General features: G+C 41.6%; 2 protein-coding genes across 4 annotated transcripts in view; one reads left to right on the top strand and one right to left on the bottom strand.

Annotated features, from left to right (window-relative positions):
* The window catches only part of lcmt2 (leucine carboxyl methyltransferase 2), a 28,066-nt gene extending 12,834 nt beyond the window's left edge, over positions 1–15,232 (top strand). The window contains exons 7-14 of one of the 3 annotated variants that reach the window (XM_060929359.1): positions 4,528–4,635; positions 4,763–4,850; positions 10,833–11,066; positions 11,611–11,787; positions 11,868–11,965; positions 14,345–14,532; positions 14,621–14,756; positions 14,875–15,232. In XM_060929359.1, the coding sequence (XP_060785342.1) occupies positions 4,528–4,635; positions 4,763–4,850; positions 10,833–11,066; positions 11,611–11,787; positions 11,868–11,965; positions 14,345–14,532; positions 14,621–14,756; positions 14,875–15,093 (1,248 nt within the window). In that variant the 3' untranslated portion in view covers positions 15,094–15,232. Of the gene's footprint in view, positions 1–4,527; positions 4,636–4,762; positions 4,851–10,832; positions 11,067–11,562; positions 11,788–11,867; positions 11,966–14,344; positions 14,533–14,620; positions 14,757–14,874 lie in introns of those variants that run through there. The other 2 variants (XM_060929358.1, XM_060929360.1) reach the window with 2 other exon arrangements.
* Positions 15,233–16,929: 1,697 nt separating this feature from the next.
* crygs2 (crystallin, gamma S2) lies at positions 16,930–18,823 on the bottom strand. Its single transcript, XM_060929357.1, is given in 3 exon segments — positions 16,930–17,339; positions 18,234–18,484; positions 18,487–18,823. Coding segments are annotated over 3 exon segments (615 nt in total). The 5' UTR covers positions 18,572–18,823; the 3' UTR covers positions 16,930–17,060.
* Between the last annotated feature and the right edge of the window lie 955 nt (positions 18,824–19,778).

Below are 19,778 nucleotides of genomic sequence, written 5' to 3'. Positions count from 1 at the left end.
TTAACTATTAGTTATAAAATATGTATCTAAGAGCATTATTTATGTATTTAAATGTAGTTCATGTCATATAGTGTGACAAAATAATCATATGGTGTGACAAGAAAACCCTGTCGCACCTTATGAGGTTGTGTCACACCATACAGTGGTGCTTGAAAGTTTGTGAACCCTTTAGAATTTTCTATATTTCTGCATAAATATGACCTAAAACATCATCAGATTTTCACACAAGTCTGAAAAGTAGATAAAGAGAACCCAGTTAAACAAATGAGACAAAAATATTATACTTGGTCATTTATTTATTGAGGAAAATGACCCAATATTACATATCTGTGAGTGGCAAAAGTATGTGAACCTTTGCTTTCAGTATCTGGTGTGACCCCCTTGTGCAGCAATAACTGCAACTAAACATTTCCGGTAACTGTTGATCAGTCCTGCACACCAGCCTGGAGGAATTTTAGCCCATTCCTCCGTACAGAACAGCTTCAACTCTGGGATGTTGGTGGGTTTCCTCACATGAACTGCTCGCTTCAGGTCCTTCCACAACATTTGGATTGGATTAAGGTCAGGACTTTGACTTGGCCATTCCAAAACATTAACTTTATTCTTCTTTAACCATTCTTTGGTAGAACGACTTGTGTGCTTAGGGTCGTTGTCTTGCTGCATGACCCACCTTCTCTTGAGATTCAGTTCATGGACAGATGTCCTGACATTTTCCTTTAGAATTCGCTGGTATAATTCAGAATTCATTGTTCCATCAATGATGGCAAGCTGTCCTGGCCCAGATGCAGCAAAACAGGCCCAAACCATGATACTACCACCACCATGTCTCACAGATGGGATAAGGTTCTTATGCTGGAATGCAGTGTTTTCCTTTCTGCAAACATAATGCTTCTCATTTAAACCAAAATTCTATTTTGGTCTCATCCGTCCACAGAATATTTTTCCAATAGCCTTCTGGCTTGTCCACATGATCTTTAGCAAACTGCAGACAAGCAGCAATGTTCTTTTTGGAGAGCAGTGGCTTTCTCCTTGCAACTCTGCCATGCAGACCACTGTTGTTCAGTGTTCTCCTGATGGTGGACTCATGAACATTAACATTAGCCAATGTGAGAGAGGCCTTCAGTTGCTTAGAAGTTACCCTGGGGTCCTTTGTGACCTCGCCGACTATTACACGCCTTGCTCTTGGAGTGATCGTTGTTGGTCGACCACTCCTGGGGAGGGTAACAATGGTCTTGAATTTCCTCCATTTGTACACAATCTGTCTGACTGTGGATTGGTGGAGTCCAAACTCTTTAGAGATGGTTTTGTAACCTTTTCCAGCCTGATGAGCATCAACAACGCTTTTTCTGAGGTCCCCAGAAATCTCCTTTGTTCGTGCCATGATACATTTCCACAAACATGTGTTGTGAAGATCAGACTTTGATCGATCCCGGTTCTTTAAATAAAACAGGGTGCCTACTCATACCTGATTGTCATCCCAATTGATTGAAAACACCTGACTCTAATTTCACCTTCAAATTAACTACTAATCCGAGAGGTTCACATACTTTTGCCACTCACAGATATGTAATATTGGATTATTTTCCTCAGTAGATAAATGGCGGCGGCACGGTGGTGTAGTGGTTAGCGCTGTCGCCTCACAGCAAGAAGGTCCTGGGTTCGAGCCCCGGGGCCGGCGAGGGCCTTTCTGTGTGGAGTTTGCATGTTCTCCCCGTGTCCGCGTGGGTTTCCTCCGGGTGCTCCGGTTTCTCCCACAGTCCAAAGACATGCAGGTTAGGTTAACTGGTGACTCTAAATTGACTGTAGGTGTGAATGTGAGTGTGAATGGTTGTCTGTGTCTATGTGTCAGCCCTGTGATGACCTGGCGACTTGTCCAGGGTGTATCCCGCCTTTCGCCCGTAGTCAGCTGGGATAGGCTCCAGCTTGCCTGCGACCCTGTAGAAGGATAAAGCGGCTAGAGATAATGAGATGAGATGAGATGAGATGAGATAAATGGCCAAGTATAATATTTTTGTCTCATTTGTTTAACTGGGTTCTCTTTATCTACTTTTAGGACTTGTGTGAAAATCTGATGATGTTTTAGGTCATATTTATTCAGAAATATAGAAAATTCTAAAGGGTTCACAAACTTTCAAGCGCCACTGTATGAGGTTTCATGTACTTAGCATGATATTACGCAATGCGCCTTTATGATAACATGCTAAAACCATGCTAACTACAGTATGACAATATAGTTTTATAGTTTTATAGTTTAATTTCATTTTGGCATTTTTGTGTAAAATGAGTCACACCAAAAGACAGTGCCAAAGGGAACTGAAGCAGGAGTGCCGGATATACTTGATTTTTTTTGAAAACATGAAGAGAGATAACTCGCCTTCTAACTTTCAGTGTCCTTCTGAGGTGTTGTTCTTCCTCCTGAAAGAAGGAGGACCCCCACTCCCCAAAGGTCTCCAAACAATTGCCCGTTTAAAAAAAGGAATATGGCGACACACCATATGATAAACATTTTGTCCCAAAAATGGATTAGTTAAGGGTGGCTTCAAAATATTATGTCTGAACTTTTAGCCAAGTAGTCTCACAAATAGACATCTAGGTTATCAATATATGATTGAATAAACAGAAAATGAATTCACTTTTTTGTTTTTATTCAAAATCAAACTTTGTGAAATGTGCTTGGGACAGTCACGCCATATGAGCTTTTTCTGGTTTGGTTGAAAATTGTGAAAAAATGGAAACTTAATCATATGAATGCTCTGTATGTTCATATAACAGCACTTTCTGAACAATATCACCACAGTTTTTGACACATTTTTCTATAATTTACTTATCTTTGACACATTGGACCAAAAAAAGGCCATGTCATGTCAACCACCCATGTACATTTTTTAATACACACACACACACACACACACATATATATATATATATATATATATATATATATATATATATATATATATATATATGTGTGTGTGTGTGTGTGTGTGTGTGTGTATAAAAAAAAAAAAATATATATATATATATATATATATATATATATATATATATTATCTCTAGCCGCTTTATCCTGTTCTACAGGGTCGCAGGTAAGCTGGAGCCTATCCCAGCTGACTACGGGCGAAAGGCGGGGTACACCCTGGACAAGTCGCCAGGTCATCACAGGACTGACACATAGACACAGACAACCATTCACACTCACATTCACACCTACGGTCAATTTAGAGTCACCAGTTAACCTAACCTGCATGTCTTTGGACTGTGGGGGAAACCGGAGCACCCGGAGGAAACCCACGCAGACAACATGCAAACTCCACACAGAAAGGCCCTCGACGGCCACGGGGCTCGAACCCAGGACCTTCTTGCTGTGAGGCAACAGTGCTAACCACTACACCACCGTGCCCCATGTATGTACTTCAATGAGCGGACACTTTATTTATTTATATTTCATTTTCCTCGTGTTGCTTCTTGATTAATACTTGAATATATGTAAAAAGCTTCTGTACAGCTGTCAAATGGAAAAGAAAGTAATTGTATGAAAATATGTATGTTATATTGTTGTTGATGAAACTAAATAAAAACTAAGTTCAAAAAAAAAAAAAAATATATATATATATATATATATATATATATATATATATACACTACCGTTCAAAAGTTTGGGGTCACTTTGAAATGTCCTTATTTTTGAAAGAAAAGCACTGTTCTTTTCAATGAAGATCACTTTAAACTAATCAGAAATCCACTCTATACATTGCTAATGTGGTAAATGACTATTCTAGCTGCAAATGTGTGGTTTTTGGTGCAATATCTCCATAGGTGTATAGAGGCCCATTTCCAGCAACTCTCACTCCAGTGTTCTAATGGTACAATGTGTTTGCTCATTGCCTCAGAAGGCTAATGGAGGATTAGAAAACCCTTGTACAATCATGTTAGCACAGCTGAAAACAGTTGAGCTCTTTAGAGAAGCTATAAAACTGACCTTCCTTTGAGCAGATTGAGTTTCTGGAGCATCACATTTGTGGGGTCGATTAAATGCTCAAAATGGCCAGAAAAATGTCTTGACTATATTTTCTATTCATTTTGCAACTTATGGTGGTAAATAAAAGTGTGACTTTTCATGGAGAACACAAAATTGTCTTGGTGACCCCAAACTTTTGAACGGTAGTGTACAAGTGGCGAATTTTCCAGTAAAATGCTCGTGCCCATAGAATATTATTTTATATGGCGGTTCTGTTGCAGAATAGTTGGCAGTAGGTGCATCATTTATTGTTTTTATCAATGTTCCTTCATTCCACTAACTGCAATGAAGAGTAGTTATTACGGGTGCATTACACCGTTCTACAGGAGAACCCGCAAAAAAACTGTCACAGCTTTAACACTCAACCATACATAATAAACTCTCAGGTGTGGAATGCAAAGGATTTCAGATTCTCACATTAATGCTCCTTATATGACAGTCTGGTAACAGTTATTACAGGCCATATATTGATCAGCACCCCCCCCCCCCCCCCCCCCCTTTTCTAACAGGGCTGGGAGAAATGTGGATGTCTGGATATGAACCAGTTCTACTTCGGTCTTCTAACAGAGGATGAGAGGGAGAGGGTGGAAAAGTTGGAGCCGTTTGATGAATTTGAGGTGTGGCACTCAAACCGACAATAGCTCCATCTTCTTTGTGAAACTGATATACGTACACAAGTCCTGCGATACGGTATGTCCAAATTCCACTCTGTCACATCCTCTCTGTTTTTTTTTTTTTAATTAGGAATGGCATCAAAAGTGCTCTCATTACTTCATCCTCACTGCCTCCAAAGGCTCTCTGACCAGTCAAGCAGTCCTCACAATCCCGAGGGGTAAGATCTGATAATATAGTGTTTAAGGAACAACTAACGTGGCAACCACTGAATAAAAGCTTGTAGCTTCTCAATAAACCTAATTTTTGACCATATACATTTTATTCATAATTCAAAATATTAATATTTCTGACTTTATCTTTTATTTATAAGATTACAGTATCAGCATAAACCCAGTGTGGAAAGAATTATTGGCTAATCCAAACAAATCCTAAAAATTAAAGCAGCCATTTGCAATTTTGGTGCCCACTGCTGCCTGTGATTCTAATTGCAATGCAATAACTATATATATATATATATATATATATATATATATATATATATATATATAATATAAAAAACTGTGTATGCCTTTTAAAGAACTGTCCTAGCTGGGGGCGGAGCTAATTTTCAGGCCAAAAGAATCCTCTGATGTATAGCAATATTTAACAATTATTCCATGAAATCGAGTCGTACATGAGCTGATAGCCGATGAGGCACGTAGCTCCGAGTTGGCTATAAGCCATGTACGATGAGACTGAGTAGAATAACTGTTTTATTCTATCTACATTGACTGAATTTTAAGAAAGAGAGCATTTTTATTTTTTGCAAATTTAATAAATAAAAACTTCATACAAAACGTCAGACAAAATAATTTCCACTTAGAATGTAAACAGACAAAATCACCGTAGCAATTTGTGAAAAATGCAATAATAATAATTCTTGAAAAATTAAAAAAGACACGTTCTTACCATCAAATACTTTTAGTCCATATTTGTTGCTTTTTTTTGTGTGTGTATTCTTGTGGGGTTTTGTTTTCAAGTGGAGTTTTTATTTTGTCCACGGTTGGTTCAGCAACGTGCTCCGCCATTTTGTTTTTCTCTACTCACGGTATAGATGATTTGCAACCACGTGATCAAAATGTGCTACGTCATGAGCGTCCCCCATGATGGTGGATATACAAAGCAACTCAGATGGCAGCCGCTGAAAGCGTGTCTGTAAACAATGCTGAATTTTCTCAGTATTACCACGATTTGAACGGTCGAGGAAAGATTCGATACAAAGAGAAGATAGATATGTGTGGTTTTGACCCATATTATTTCACATAGTCGGAGTTTTCTGAAGATAAGACACTTCTCCCGACCATCGAGTACCCAGTTCAGTTTGGAAATCTTAAATTTATGGAAGTTTTGAAATAATATTACTGTGTTTCGGTCAAAATTAGCGGACCTAGTATTAATTTCTCAGCTTCAACCATGGTGTCTTGGAACTCCACGTGTGAGCTACCACATGCAGCTTCCACTGATTCAGCTGTCCTCCTCCTCTTTTGAGCTCTTTGGTGTCATTTAGCTGCTGCAGAATCAAGTCCGACCTTGGACGAAGCATAGCCCATTTTCTGAGCAGGTGCCCAGTCTGGATTGTTTGTATCGTATAATTTTGCTGGCGCTCCTAGAAGCGAAACGGTAATGCACGTGTTAAAATTATAACAACAACCGAGTGAACCACGACAAGAAAACGCTCATTTTATAGCAAAATTCTAGCAACATGAAATAAAATTCTTCCATGATATTATTGAGAAAGCTTTTGAATCTCGCCTGAGATAAAAAGATTCCCGCAAACACGAGCTGTTTTGGTTTTAGCCTCTGTTAGATCAGCCCTGCCGATGATGTTCAGCCGTGCTTGTCTCCTCTCTGTACTAAGCCTCAGAGTTTCCTCGCCCTCTTTCCGAATCACGGATGGAATTCTAAAAAAATCAGAACATACCATGGTCACAAGTACTGTTGTGACTAGGGATCGACCGATATGGTTTTTTTCAGGGCCGATACCGATACCGATTATTATGGAATTGGGATGCCGATAACCGATATGTGCAACCGATAAATGTAAACATTATAATTCACATGAAATTAAACATAGCACACACTGACACAGACCTTCATATCCATGAAATGTATGTTTAATTGTAAAATTGAACATGAAATTTTGTGCAGGGAGATGCCAGCAGCATTTGTACAATAAAGTCAAACATTAGTTAGAATAAAATGAGAAATAAAATAAATATTCACCAATAAAAAAAAAAATCACTCCCTACTGTATTACAGCTCACCATTTTCAGTGGAAAATAAATGAAAATACACTCTGGATTCTTTTACACTAAGAACTAAGTAAGACTTACCAACTTCAAGTAGTTTTTAAATAACAAATCAAGTGTAGGGAGCTGCCTGCAGCATTTTTTAAAAAGTAAAATCAAACATAAAGTAGGCTATCTATGTAACAACTTAACAAGTAACCATCTACGGCTCTGCTCCTTTAAGAGTATATCGCTTTCCGAATCAGAAGCGCTAGCGAGGAGAATCACTTGCGCAAGAGTTTAATTGATGTATTTCGTTCATTAGCGTTTATCCAAGCAAGTGTGCATCCACGACACAATTAATTACTGAGCCCACAACAAGCGTCCTGACGAACTCCCTATAGTATTCCATAGCCTACTAGCACCAGATCACACCTGGCTTGTTTAAATGTTCAAATCGCGCTTTATAAAGTTACCTAACATATACAAGTGCAATGAGCTTTCTGAACACGAGTCACGTCATGAAGTTTACTCATCACCGTAACAAATAGCCAGTAGGCTTGCGCTAGCCTACAGAGCACAAACGCTACGTTTTATTTCGTCTTCCCTTGACCACCTCTCTGTATGGCTGTCATTCTACTGTTCAAGTAGAACTACTGACACATTCACAACGTTTCCAGACGGGGATTTAAAAATGACTGCAGCCTACGTTATGCTGGGGACTGCTTACTATGGACAACATTACATGCTGTTTCAGCGAGACTAGTTGGTTGTAGGCTAATTCAGATGCTTCCTTCCGTAAGCTAAGTTTGCCTGGCTACACAGATGCAAATGGACAATTTTAACGAGTAGTCTAGTAGATGAAGAATAAACATATAATGATGTTGTGCTTTTGCAACTTGTGTGTTTGTGACTCACTGCGGCAAAAGCAGCGTGTCCTTACCTTGAAGTGGGATCTGCTTCTGCCCGAGTGCCCATATGGCCGCCTTGAAACAGTTCACAGCGGTTAGCTACGCGTGTTGATTGGCTGTATCCCTTGTCCCGCTTCTGCCCGAGTGCCCCTACGGCCGCCTTGAAACAGTTCACAACAAATCAGATGTTGTGGTGGGCGGGACCGTGTTCTTGAACTCAGAGGCGAGTGCAGGAAAGGACGTGCAGTGACAGTCGCGTTAGGAACGAAATGGCTGCAAAAAGGCATGTTATCGGCATATTGGTGGAAATTATGGCCGATACCAATAACTCTAAAAATGCAGAATATCGGCCTGATATATCGGCCAGGCCGATTATCGGTCGACCCCTAGTTGTGACCACAACCATGTACAGCACAAAGAGCTAAAAGAATGCTTAAAGGTCCTAGGCAAAGGTTTTACATTTATGCACATTTGAAACTTTAGATGTTAAAAAACCCTCTGTAATTTTCTTCTGGTCCCAAGAAGTATTGTTAATAAGTAATAATTAAAATAAGTTAGAATAAGTTAGCGCGGGGCGGCACGGTGGTGTAGTGGTTAGCACTGTCGCCTCACAGCAAGAAGGTCCGGGTTCGAGCCCCGTGGCCGGTGAGGGCCTTTCTGTGTGGAGTTTGCATGTTCTCCCCATGTCCGCGTGGGTTTCCTCCGGGTGCTCCGGTTTCCCCCACAGTCCAAAGACATGCAGGTTAGGTTAACTGGTGACTCTAAATTGACCGTAGGTGCGAATGTGAGTGTGAATGGTTGTCTGTGTCTATGTGTCAGCCCTGTGATGACCTGGCGACTTGTCCAGGGTGTACCCCGCCTTTCGCCTGTAGTCAGCTGGGATAGGCTCCAGCTTGCCTGCGACCCTGTAGAACAGGATAAAGCGGCTAGAGATAATGAGATGAGAAGAGAAGTTAGCGCGGATCGCGGTGAATTTCATGACCACTCGGCGCGTGACGTCATTCAAGACAAACAAATCGCTTGAGTTGAGTCCACTTCCGTTTACTTACATTGCCGTTTGGTTTGAGTGCAGACGTGCGTTTGGGAATTTCCAAAGAAAAACCCCATGCCTTATTGTTGTGCAGTGAACTGTAACAACAGGAACGATTCAGGAAGAAGTTTTTACCTTTTTCCGAGAGAGGAGAAGAGGCGGAGAGAGTGGATTGTGCGCGTGAAGCGAGAGGGTTGGCAGCCGGGTAAATACACCACTCTGTGCTCCGATCACTTTTTGAAGAATCCCCATCTGTTGGAGAGTTTAGGTGTCGGTGTCGGACAGAGAGGCTCAAACCTGATGCTGTTCCGACAAAATTCGAACACAAACTCAAGCAGTCAAAGAAGAAACGGAGCAGCAATGTTCAAGCAAAAAGGAGAAGATTGGAGGTAAACATTTTTACCTTTGCTTGCAATTGACACCTCAAGAATCCTGAGGGATCCTGTAGTCATTGTGGAAATGAGACAAAGGGATATTTCCTCGCTTAGAGTAAGCTCTCATCTCATTATCTGTAGCTGCTTTATCCTTCTACAGGGTCGCAGGCAAGCTGGAGCCTATCCCAGCTGACTACGGGCGAAAGGCGGGGTACACCCTGGACAAGTCGCCAGGTCATCACAGGGCTGACACATAGACACAGACAACAATTCACACTCACATTCACACCTACGGTCAATTTAGAGTTACCTGCATGTCTTTGGACTGTGGGGGAAACCGGAGCACCCGGAGGAAACCCACGCGGACATGGGGAGAACATGCAAACTCCGCACAGAAAGGCCCTCGCCGGCCCCGGGGCTCGAACCCAGGACCTTCTTGCTGTGAGGCGACAGCGCTAACCACTACACCACCATGCCGCCCCCTTAGAGTAAGCTATAAATAGTATAATGCCGCAGATGGCAGGCTAACGTGGCCTACCAGCGCACTGTCAAGTAATCGTTCCCTATATCCACTAGGGAGGGCGGGTTAATTATTCTTCAAAAGGGCTCTTATTTAGTATTACGACGAAAGTAAGAATTTATCATAACTACCAGGATAAATCGTTTGGGCGTGAGTCTTGTTGAGGTCCGGGGTCACCGCGATCAGAGTCGGCTGAGTCGCTGTCCGATTCCGAGGCCGCACGGTCAAACCAGTGTGCCACATTCACCGCTTGCTTCGCAACGGCTATAGGCTCATACATATATGGTTTCACCTCTCGATATTCAATTTGGAGAGTTCCTACTTCAAAATCGCTATCGCTTTCAGACATTTTACACAACCTCTCACAACCAAAGTCTGTACACGTGTGCTCGGTTCGCAAGTAAACACAGAGCTGCTCCCAGTCTGTTTGGCTTAAATGATGTCACGATGACAGCCCCCTGGCGGTGAAAGTGTGCATAAGTGAGATGTAAACAAACCTTCAGAACTTTCGCAAACCAGTATATTTTAACCGTTTTATTCAATTTTAGGGTGCAAATTAGACACCAGGAAGATTGAATTCGCTTTTTGAGTCGTTCTTCTAGACAATAAAGTTGATATTCTACATTCCACCTCCGACTCTTGGCTATGACCTTTAAAGCAGTGGAAAAACAAACAAAGTTGCGCACACGTGATTTATGTTTTGTATGGAATGTTGCTTGACCCCGCATTTGTATATCCACCAACATGGCCGACATCTGGGTTTCTATTTTGCTTTGACGTCACTTGCAAGTCAAGGATATGAGTTGATATCCTAGTAGTAGAGTAGCCAATCAGAGCATGCGATTGCTCATATCCAGTGAATGTGGACCGAATAATGAGAATTATTCAGCCTAAAGTATCTTTCAAATGATGTGGTTGTTATAGCTATAAGAACATTTTAAATATTACAAACTGCACCTTTAATCCAATACTAACTTCCTATATGTCTTTTTATATTGTGCACCATTGTGTCATTTTAGTTTCCTGTTAGTTGTAGTAGTTAGTAGATAAAGCATGTGTTGTCTGAACTGTGTTCTGTCACTTATGTATACTCTCAGAGACCCCCGTTCCGTTGCTCAAACCTGATCTGGAGGGTCTGCCTGTGGCAGTGCGGCTTATGTCTGAAGCTGTGCGTGCAGAGGCTGTGGGAATGGCCTCCTCCCTGCTGGAACCTGGGGTTGTGCTCCTCACCGGGGGCTGTGGAAGACGAGGCCGAAACACCGCAGCTACACTTTTGATCAGAGAGCACACAGCCTGGAGATATGCCACTGTGGAACTAGAGCGAGAGAAATGTGTGTGTGCCGGATCTTTGCTTTATTCATTTCTTTAGAGCTAACAGTTTAATGATCTTTTTATGCATGCTGTTAGGATGTCTCATCTCATCTCATTATCTCTAGCCGCTTTATCCTTCTACAGGGTTGCAGGCAAGCTGGAGCCTATCCCAGCTGACTACGGGCAAAAGGCGGGGTACACCCTGGACAAGTCGCCAGGTCATCACAGGGCTGACACATAGACAAACAACCATTCACACTCACATTCACACCTACGGTCAATTTAGAGTCACCAGTTAACCTAACCTGCATGTCTTTGGCCTGTGGGGGAAACCGGAGCACCCGGAGGAAACCCACGTGGACACGGGGAGAACATGCAAACTCCACACAGAAAGGCCATCGCCGGCCACGGGGCTTGAACCCGGACCTTCTTGCTGTGAGGCGACAGCGCTAACCACTACACCACCATGCCACCCATCTATTAGGATGTACTTTTTGAATTTTTTTTTAAATACAGGTGTGCGGATGTATCACTCCATGACCTCTGTCCCTGGTTGGGGTGCAGTAATTCTAGGCGGTAGAACTTCTCCACTTCACCCCATTGATGACATTCTGAGAGTCACCTATCTGACTGACCAGTTTAACCCCAAAAATATGCTGGTATCTACGGAGAAGATGGTTTGTACTGGCGCAGCCCCGAGACCAAGATGGCGGCATACAGCAACCTTGCTGAGTCATGGTGGTAAGCAAGTTCTCTTAGCACGTACTGTGATATTACAAAACCTCTTAACGGATACTCATTTTAAAATCTCCTTCATTCAGATAGGAACTACTTATTTGTTTTTGGAGGCCGTACAGAAAGGGGGCAGGTTCTAGGTGATGCGCACTTCCTGTGTTTGGAGGATCAGCATTGGACTGATGTAAGTCTTAACCCATTCATCTTAAGTATTAAAGTTTTTGGTTCATACCAAAAGTACTGGTTGTGTTTTGTCTAAATGTCGTAATAAGGATTGCTGATCTAAGATCAGTGTAAAATTAGAAGGCCACAACCCAGCAGTGTTTTCTTAAAGGAGAACTGAAGTCATTTTTAAACTTGCTTTATTTCTTAATTAACGTGTTGTTATTCAATTTTGTTTTCGGTTTTAGTAACCTTATATCGTGACTCGTATTGGCAACTAATTGCAATTAAATATTATACAGGGCTCTACATTAACTTTTTGAAACCACTTGTCCTGTCGGGCAAGTTGAAAGGAAATTTACTTGTCCGAATGTGAAGTTGACTTGTCCGAAGAAAAATTTGTGAAAAAAAAACACAAATAAACTATTTGTAATAAACTAATTTCACCAGAATTACTTTAACACAAAAATCTATTCACTGCAGAAAAAAATTGGACTCCATCAATCATTCATTTATTTATGAGAAATTGAAAACCAGAAAATTAAAATTATACAGTATATTTTCATTTTTAAATTATTAACTTTGAATATAAGTTCAAATTGATTAATTGTTGTTGTCTAATTATTCAGTGTGGCTCCTGTATGGTATTTAATGGTTGCGATGAAAGTTGCTGTGTTTTTTAGGTTTTTGTTGCGATTACATTGCGGGAGGAAGTGGAAGTTGCGAGAAATTGTTGCGATTTTCTCTTTTTGTGATTAAAATTGAGTGATATGTTAAATATTAAGTTATTACTGAAAAACTATTGATTAAAAAAACAAAGACACTGAGAAATGGTCCTATAAACAACTTTACCAATATAAAAGATTACCAGGACGACAAAAATGCAGAAAAATAGGCTTTACTTATCCAAATGCACCTGTTGGTTCAAAAGTTAAAGTGCAGAGAACCTCACAGCACAACATGAAGTTACCTTAAAATATAATATAAATGCCTCAGCTTTCATGTAAGAAAAAAAAAAAAACTATTAATACTAGTACTGTGTGCAGGCAGTCTCTCCTGAAGACTAAATTAAACAATAATTATAAACTAATAAAATAAATGGCTCAGGCTTCATAGAAGAAAAAAAAAACAATTTGAACAGAATCTCACAGTATGATGCTGAAGCTGCCTAAACAATGGAAAATAAAATACCATTTTGGCAAAAATGTTGGCATCCATTAATTTCTTGTATTAAGTAAAAAAATAATGTAAAGTGCACACAGTCCTTCACTGTAAACATGACACACTTTCAGTAACAGAATTTAAGCCTACATAAACACTGACTCGCACGTGCTGCTTCTCTTGAACGGAAACACGGAAGTAAGGCGGAAGGTAGTTTGTTGACGTGACCTCAAGACGACGCCAACGATTGGTCAAATTTGCGGGAAAGTTGCGGTGATTGGATATAATTGCAACACCGCCCTGAATTCGCGGGGATTGGTTGAATTTGAGTTGATGTTGCGAAATCCTGAAGGGTCTGATAAACGACCGTTTACTTTTCAGCTCAAATACACGAAGCGGTATTGGCCGGTTTCGCAAGCGGAATATTGCGCATGCGCACATCGCTCTTTCTGAAGAGAAACATCTGGCAATTCATCAAAACAATATGTCGAGTGAGATGCTTCGGAAATCATCTGAATAAACTGATAAATTTGATATGTAACCCGAATATCAGCGTATTTTGGCACTTGTCCGATCGGACAAGTAACTGAGACGATGAACTTGTCCGACATAAAGGATTACTTGTCCCGGACAAGCGTTAATGTCAAGCCCTGTTATATTTACTGTATCGGCCTATTCGTTTTTTAGCCATGTTGAATTTAGTTCGTTTGGTCCATGGCAGGCGTCGCTTATCCGTGCGATCTTCACGAGACTTGTGCGAGACTTGGAAATGTGAAGTGTCAGCCAGGTGTCAGTGCCGCCATTTTGAAAACTGTTTTCCAAACGATGTATTGCACAAAAACGAGTTTAAATGACGATTACTGCCTACTTTTTTTTTTCAAACTTTCCTGATTGCTATCAAAACAAACAGAACTTCTGGCTTGATTACATCAGCATTTGAAAGAAGGCGTGTGCGTCTTTTGACAACGTTGGCGGATGTCGGTCACTTTGATTTCCGCCGTACGTTTTACTTCTGTCCTACGATGTCTCGCACAGGTCTCAACGAATCTCATTTACGGCCATTGCTTTGACATATGGACTGATATATTACGGAGCATATTTCAAACACTCATAACTTGCTATAGCAGCGACAAAATAGCGATCAAAAATGCATTCCGATATTTAATAAAATGAGAGAAATCAAATTTTGATAATAAAAAATTTGCCTTCAGTTCTCCTTTAATGATCTGTCTATCCAAAGGTCCTACTTGAAGGCTGCATCCCTGAACCGCGTCACTCCCACTCCGCTTGTGCATACAGACAAGGACTGGTGATCTTTGGAGGCCTGGGCCGAGGAGGTGTCCCTTTAGGAGATGTTGTCCTGCTGAAGCCCATGTCCACAGGCTTCTGTTGGCAGAGGTTGCATGTCTGCCCAGCCTTGGTTCCAAGGTGTCACTGTTTCTTCAGTTTAATATTGTATTGGATTTAATAATAGTTTGTCTGATGGCAGTCAACCATAATCATTTGTAACCCTCAGGTATTCCCATTCTGCCCATGTGATTGGTGAGAATCTGGTGGTAGTTGGTGGGGTCTGGCTCCAGGCAGATGGCATCCCAGGAGTTGCTGTAATAAACCTGACCACCAGGGTCAGTGTTGAAGTCCGCTTAGACACAGTGAGTAGCGTGTGCCTGGTCTCCAGGCTCCGGTTGTTTGCAGTCTGAAATTTTTTGTTGTCTAGTTATCCATAGACAATTTTCAGCTATATTATACTACCACTTTTTCTCCTTGCAGTCATCTATCCCCTGGCCCCTCATGCTGCATTCATTCTGCTCAGAGATGCTAGACTCAGATGGAGCTGAGATGGCAGTCATCGGTGGTGGAGGAAACTGTTTCTCTTTTGGCACCCATCTCAATTCCCACCCTGTTATTCTAGACCTGAGGCCTATACTTCAAAACATGGCACATTTCAACCACACAGAAAAAACATCTCTGGGGGAAGGCATGGCCTAATGGTTGGAGACGCAGCTTTGGGACCACAAGGTTGCCCATTTGATTCCCTGGACCAGTAGGAATGGCTGAAGTGCCCTTAAGCAAGGCACCTACAGTGCCTTGAAAAAGTATTCATACCCCTTGAACTTTGTCACACTTTTCCACCTTACAACCATGAACTTAAAAGTTTTTTATTGAGATTTTATGTGATAGACCAACACAGAGTAGCACATAATTGTGAAGTGAAATGAAAATGATAAATGGTCTTCAGAATTTTAAACAAAAATCTGAAAAATGTGGTGTGCATTAGTATTCAGCCCCCCTGCGTCAATACTTTGTAGAGCCACCTTTTGCTGCAATTACAGCTGCAAGTCTTTTGTGGTATGTCTCTACCAGCTTTGCACATCTAGACACTGAAATTTTTGCCCATTCTTCTTTGCAAAATAGCTCAAGCTCAGCCAGATTGGATGGACAGTGTCTGTGAACAGCAATTTTCAAGTCTTGCCACAGATGCTCAATGGGATTTCGGTCTGGACTTTGACTGGGCCGTTCTAACACATGAATATTCTTTGATCTAAACCATTCCATTGTAGCTCTGGCTGTATGTTTAGGGTCATTGTCTTGCTGGAAGGTGAATCTCCTTCCCAGTCTCAAGTCTTTTGCAGCTTCCAACAGGTTTTCTTCCAGGATTGCCCTGTATTTAGCTCCATCCATCTTCCCATCAACTCTGACCAGCTTCCCTGTCCCTGCTGAAGAAAAGCATCCCCATAGCATGATGCTGCCACCACCATGTTTCACAGTGGGGATGGTGTGTGCAGGGTGATGAGCAGTGTTAGTTTTCCGCCACACATAGCGCTTTGCATTTAGGCCAAAAAGTTCAACTTTGGTCTCATCTGACCAAAGCACCTTCTTCCACATGTTTGCTGTGTCCCCTACATGGCTTCTGGCAAACTGCAAACGGGACTTCTTATGCCGGTCTTTCAACAATGGCTTTCTTCTTGCCACTCTTCCAAAAAGGCCAGGTTTGTGGAGTGTACGACTTGTAGTTGTCCTGTGCACAGATTCTCCCACCTGAGCTGTGGATTTCTGCAGCTCCTCCAGAGTGATCATGGGCCTCTTGGCTGCTTCTCTGACCAGTGCTCTCCTTGCTCGCTCTGTCAGTTTAGGTGGACAGCCATGTCTTGGTAGGTTTGCAGTTGTGCCATACTTTTTCCATTTTTGAATGATGGACTGAACAGTGCTTCTTGAGATGTTCAGAGCTTGGGATATTTTTTTAGAACCTAACCCTGCTTTAAACTTCTCCAGAACTTTATCCCTGACCTGTCTGGTGAGTTCTTTGGTCTTCATGATGCTGTTTGTTCTTCAGTGTTCTCTAACAAACCACTGAGGCCTTCACAGAACAAGTGTATTTATGCTGAGAGTAAATTACACACAGTAGGACTCTATTAACTAATTAGATGACTTCTGAAGGCAATTGATTGCACTGGATTGTATTTAGAGGTATCAGAGTACAGGGGGCTGAATACTAATGCACACCACATTTTTCAGATTTTTATTTGTGTAAAATTTTGAAGACCATTTATCATTTTCGTTTCACTTCACAATTATGTGCTACTCTGTGTTGGTCTGTCACATAAAATCTCAATAAAAAACTTTTAAGTTTGTGGTTGTAAGGTGGAAAAATGTGAAAAATTCAAGGGGTATGAATACTTTTTCAAAGCACTGTAACCCCCAACTGCTCCGGGTATGTTGTACGTCACTGTGGATAAGAGCGTCTGCTAAATGCCTGGAATATAATGTAATGAAACATAGTCTCAGCTTGGAACTAAAGCTAGCTATGAAGACCATCTTGGGCCAGGATCATATAAAACCTTGTAAATAATCAGACAGACTCTTCCAAGCAATTACAAGTCAAACTTTATTTCATCCAGGACCTCAGTTTAAATCACAACCAAAGCGCTATAATCATGCAGCACGTCCTTGTTTGATTAAGGTGACTCGGTCAGGTGGCGGAAGGACTGCACGGTGGGACAGACTGCGCCCCAGTCCACAGGCTTGCGATATTCACCCTTTTCCAGGAAGTACTGGCGACCATGGTAATTGGGATGCTCATAGAATACCCAGTAGCCGTTCAGGACCTTGCAAGAGTGCACCTCTCTCAAACGGTAACGCTCCAGAACAGACGGGCAGTCCTCGGTGGCCTCAAATGACTGACCTGCAAAGTCTACCTTGTCATAGACCTGCACCTTGTACTGTGTCCCGCTTGTCTGGAATGGATGGAGAGTTTTGGATTTGGGGAAGAAAAGAAAAGGGTAGAAAGGGGAAAGCAGGACATGGAAGGTGATAACATCAGAGAACACTACTGTAAATTATTGCTCAAAAAGAGCAGTCTTGATTCTTTTTTACAATAAAAATGGTCAACAAGCCAATCAACATGTGAGTCTGGAATGATTTACAGTTATTTGGGGGGGGGGAAAAGAAGAGCGAAAGAAAGTAGACTTTTCTACTTTTAAATTTTCTAGGGTTAAGGTTTTCTATATTGTAAATAAAGAAGACAAGCTTTCTAACAATCACTGTAATGTTTAATAATTACCTCCACCAGCTTTGTCAGAGGAGGTTGTGTTTTCACCTCCATTTGTTAGTTTTTTCTCAACGTAACTCAAAAAGTAGTGAACGGGGGGGGTGTCATGGCTCAGGTGGATAAGGCGCCATACCATAAATCCGGGGACCCGGGTTCGATTCCAGCCCGAGGGCATTTCCCGATCCCTCCCCGTCTCTCTCTCCCGCTCATTTCCTGTCTCTACACTGTCCTATCCAATAAAGGTGAAAAAAGCCCAAAAAAATATCTTTAAAAAAAAAAAAAAGTAGTGAACAGATTTGGATGAAACTTGGAGGAAAGATGGGCCATGAGCCAACAAACAATTGCTTAGATTTTGGCGCAAATCTGGATATGTATGTGGATCCAGGATGTTTTTGTCTGTTCCCAACATAACTCAAAAAGTAGCGGATGGATTTTGATTCAATTTGGTGTACAGCTTTAGTATTATCCAAGGTTCAAATGATTTTGATATTGATAATATGTGGCTTGGCGGAAGTACACGCTCTAGTGAGTTCTCTTCTCGTTTGTCATTTTATTGTTTTAGTGCAGAGGTTTGACTTACAAAGTGGATCAGCTTGCAGGAGCTGAGACGGTCATTGAGGCCCATCCAGCGCAGGAACTCTGGGTACTCTCCACGTGTCAGAACATACTGGTGGCCCATGTAATTGGGACGCTCGTAGACCACCCAGACGCCGCTCTCCACGTGTATGGAGTTACAGCGGCTCAGGTAGGTGTGGAAGTCTGAGCAGTCGCTGTCGCACTCATAGCGGCGACCCTGGAAGTTTTTGTCCTCGTAGAAAATAATCTGGAAGGGTATTAGATGGATGTTAAAAAGCACTTTTTCATAATGACATGGTCAAACTTTATGTATCCTGATAAAGCTAAATACATCATCCACATGTACTGGATATGTGAAGATACAGAATCACTACGCTGGTCTTATTGGTTTGATTCATGCCAGAACTGGGAAAGGTGCCAAGTTGCCAGTTGGCATTTGCTGGATGGAAGGAATTTTCTCTCTAATCCCGAAACAAAACCAGATGGGCAAATTAAAAAAAAAAAAAATCATGTTGGCGCATTCCTTTCCTTCTGCTTTGCATAGCAATAAATGTTGGAAGCTATCCTCACATGCTGATTACCCAAAACCTTTCAAACTGACACAACACAATTTGCAATGCAAACGAATAGCAGATTTTTACAGTTTAATTAGATTCTAAGACTAGATCTGATTTATAAAATACACTTTTTAGTTATTCAAAATATATCTCTGTAATTCATAATTGCAAAACCAGAGCAAAGATTTGTCTCAATGTGGCCAAGAACAACTCTTCATGCACATGAAATAGGCATTGTCCATCATAAACTTTGCACATGGCTTCTGTCCGAGCATGTACTCACCCTCTCCATTATGGATCGTGATTGAGGAAAGTGTCTCGGGTCCTGACTGAGTGCAGACCCACGAGGGCTGCTGTTTAAATACTTAGCCCCCAGATTGAGGATTAGTCAGGTGGGGAGCACTCAGTAATCGCTTTGTCATGACAGTGAGATCCAAAATTTGAGTCAGTGATTCTCGGCCTCTATTCAGGTTTTCCAGAAAAAGAGATGTGGGATTAAAATATAATGGCTATAGTGCCCGAGCCACCCCTTTGCTCCCCCTCCATTCTGTCCTGGCTGAAACGTGCACATCTACTATCCCAGAATGAACCACAACACAAGCATGATGCCAACCTGAGAGCCAATGCTGAGACCACTGGCAAATGTGAAGAGCCCAAATATAATGGATTATTGCATCCTGCTATTCTGAATGATACAATTCTCCTGGTTCAGCTCTTTTTATTGGTTTAGCTTAACTTGGTTTCTGTTAAAATTACTTTTCTAGTTAATTTATATTTATGCAACAGCAGTGTGGGGAAATAAGGAATTTTTAAGCAGACTGTCACAGGACAGGCAAGTCTGAAATGTTGTTTCTCCGTCCAAATTTCAGCCTGTCCGAATGATGGGCCAAAGGCCTGAAACAATGTGACCGGGAGTCTGGGGCCTGCCTTGAGGCCCCTGAAGCTGAAGGGCTTTAGATGCCTGGAGATGGCTTCTCAGCTCACATTTTTGT

Source organism: Neoarius graeffei, chromosome 9 (genome assembly GCF_027579695.1).
Source record: "Neoarius graeffei isolate fNeoGra1 chromosome 9, fNeoGra1.pri, whole genome shotgun sequence".
In the NCBI taxonomy this organism is placed as follows: domain Eukaryota; kingdom Metazoa; phylum Chordata; class Actinopteri; order Siluriformes; family Ariidae; genus Neoarius; species Neoarius graeffei.
This window is presented reverse-complemented; position numbering and strand designations above follow the sequence as displayed.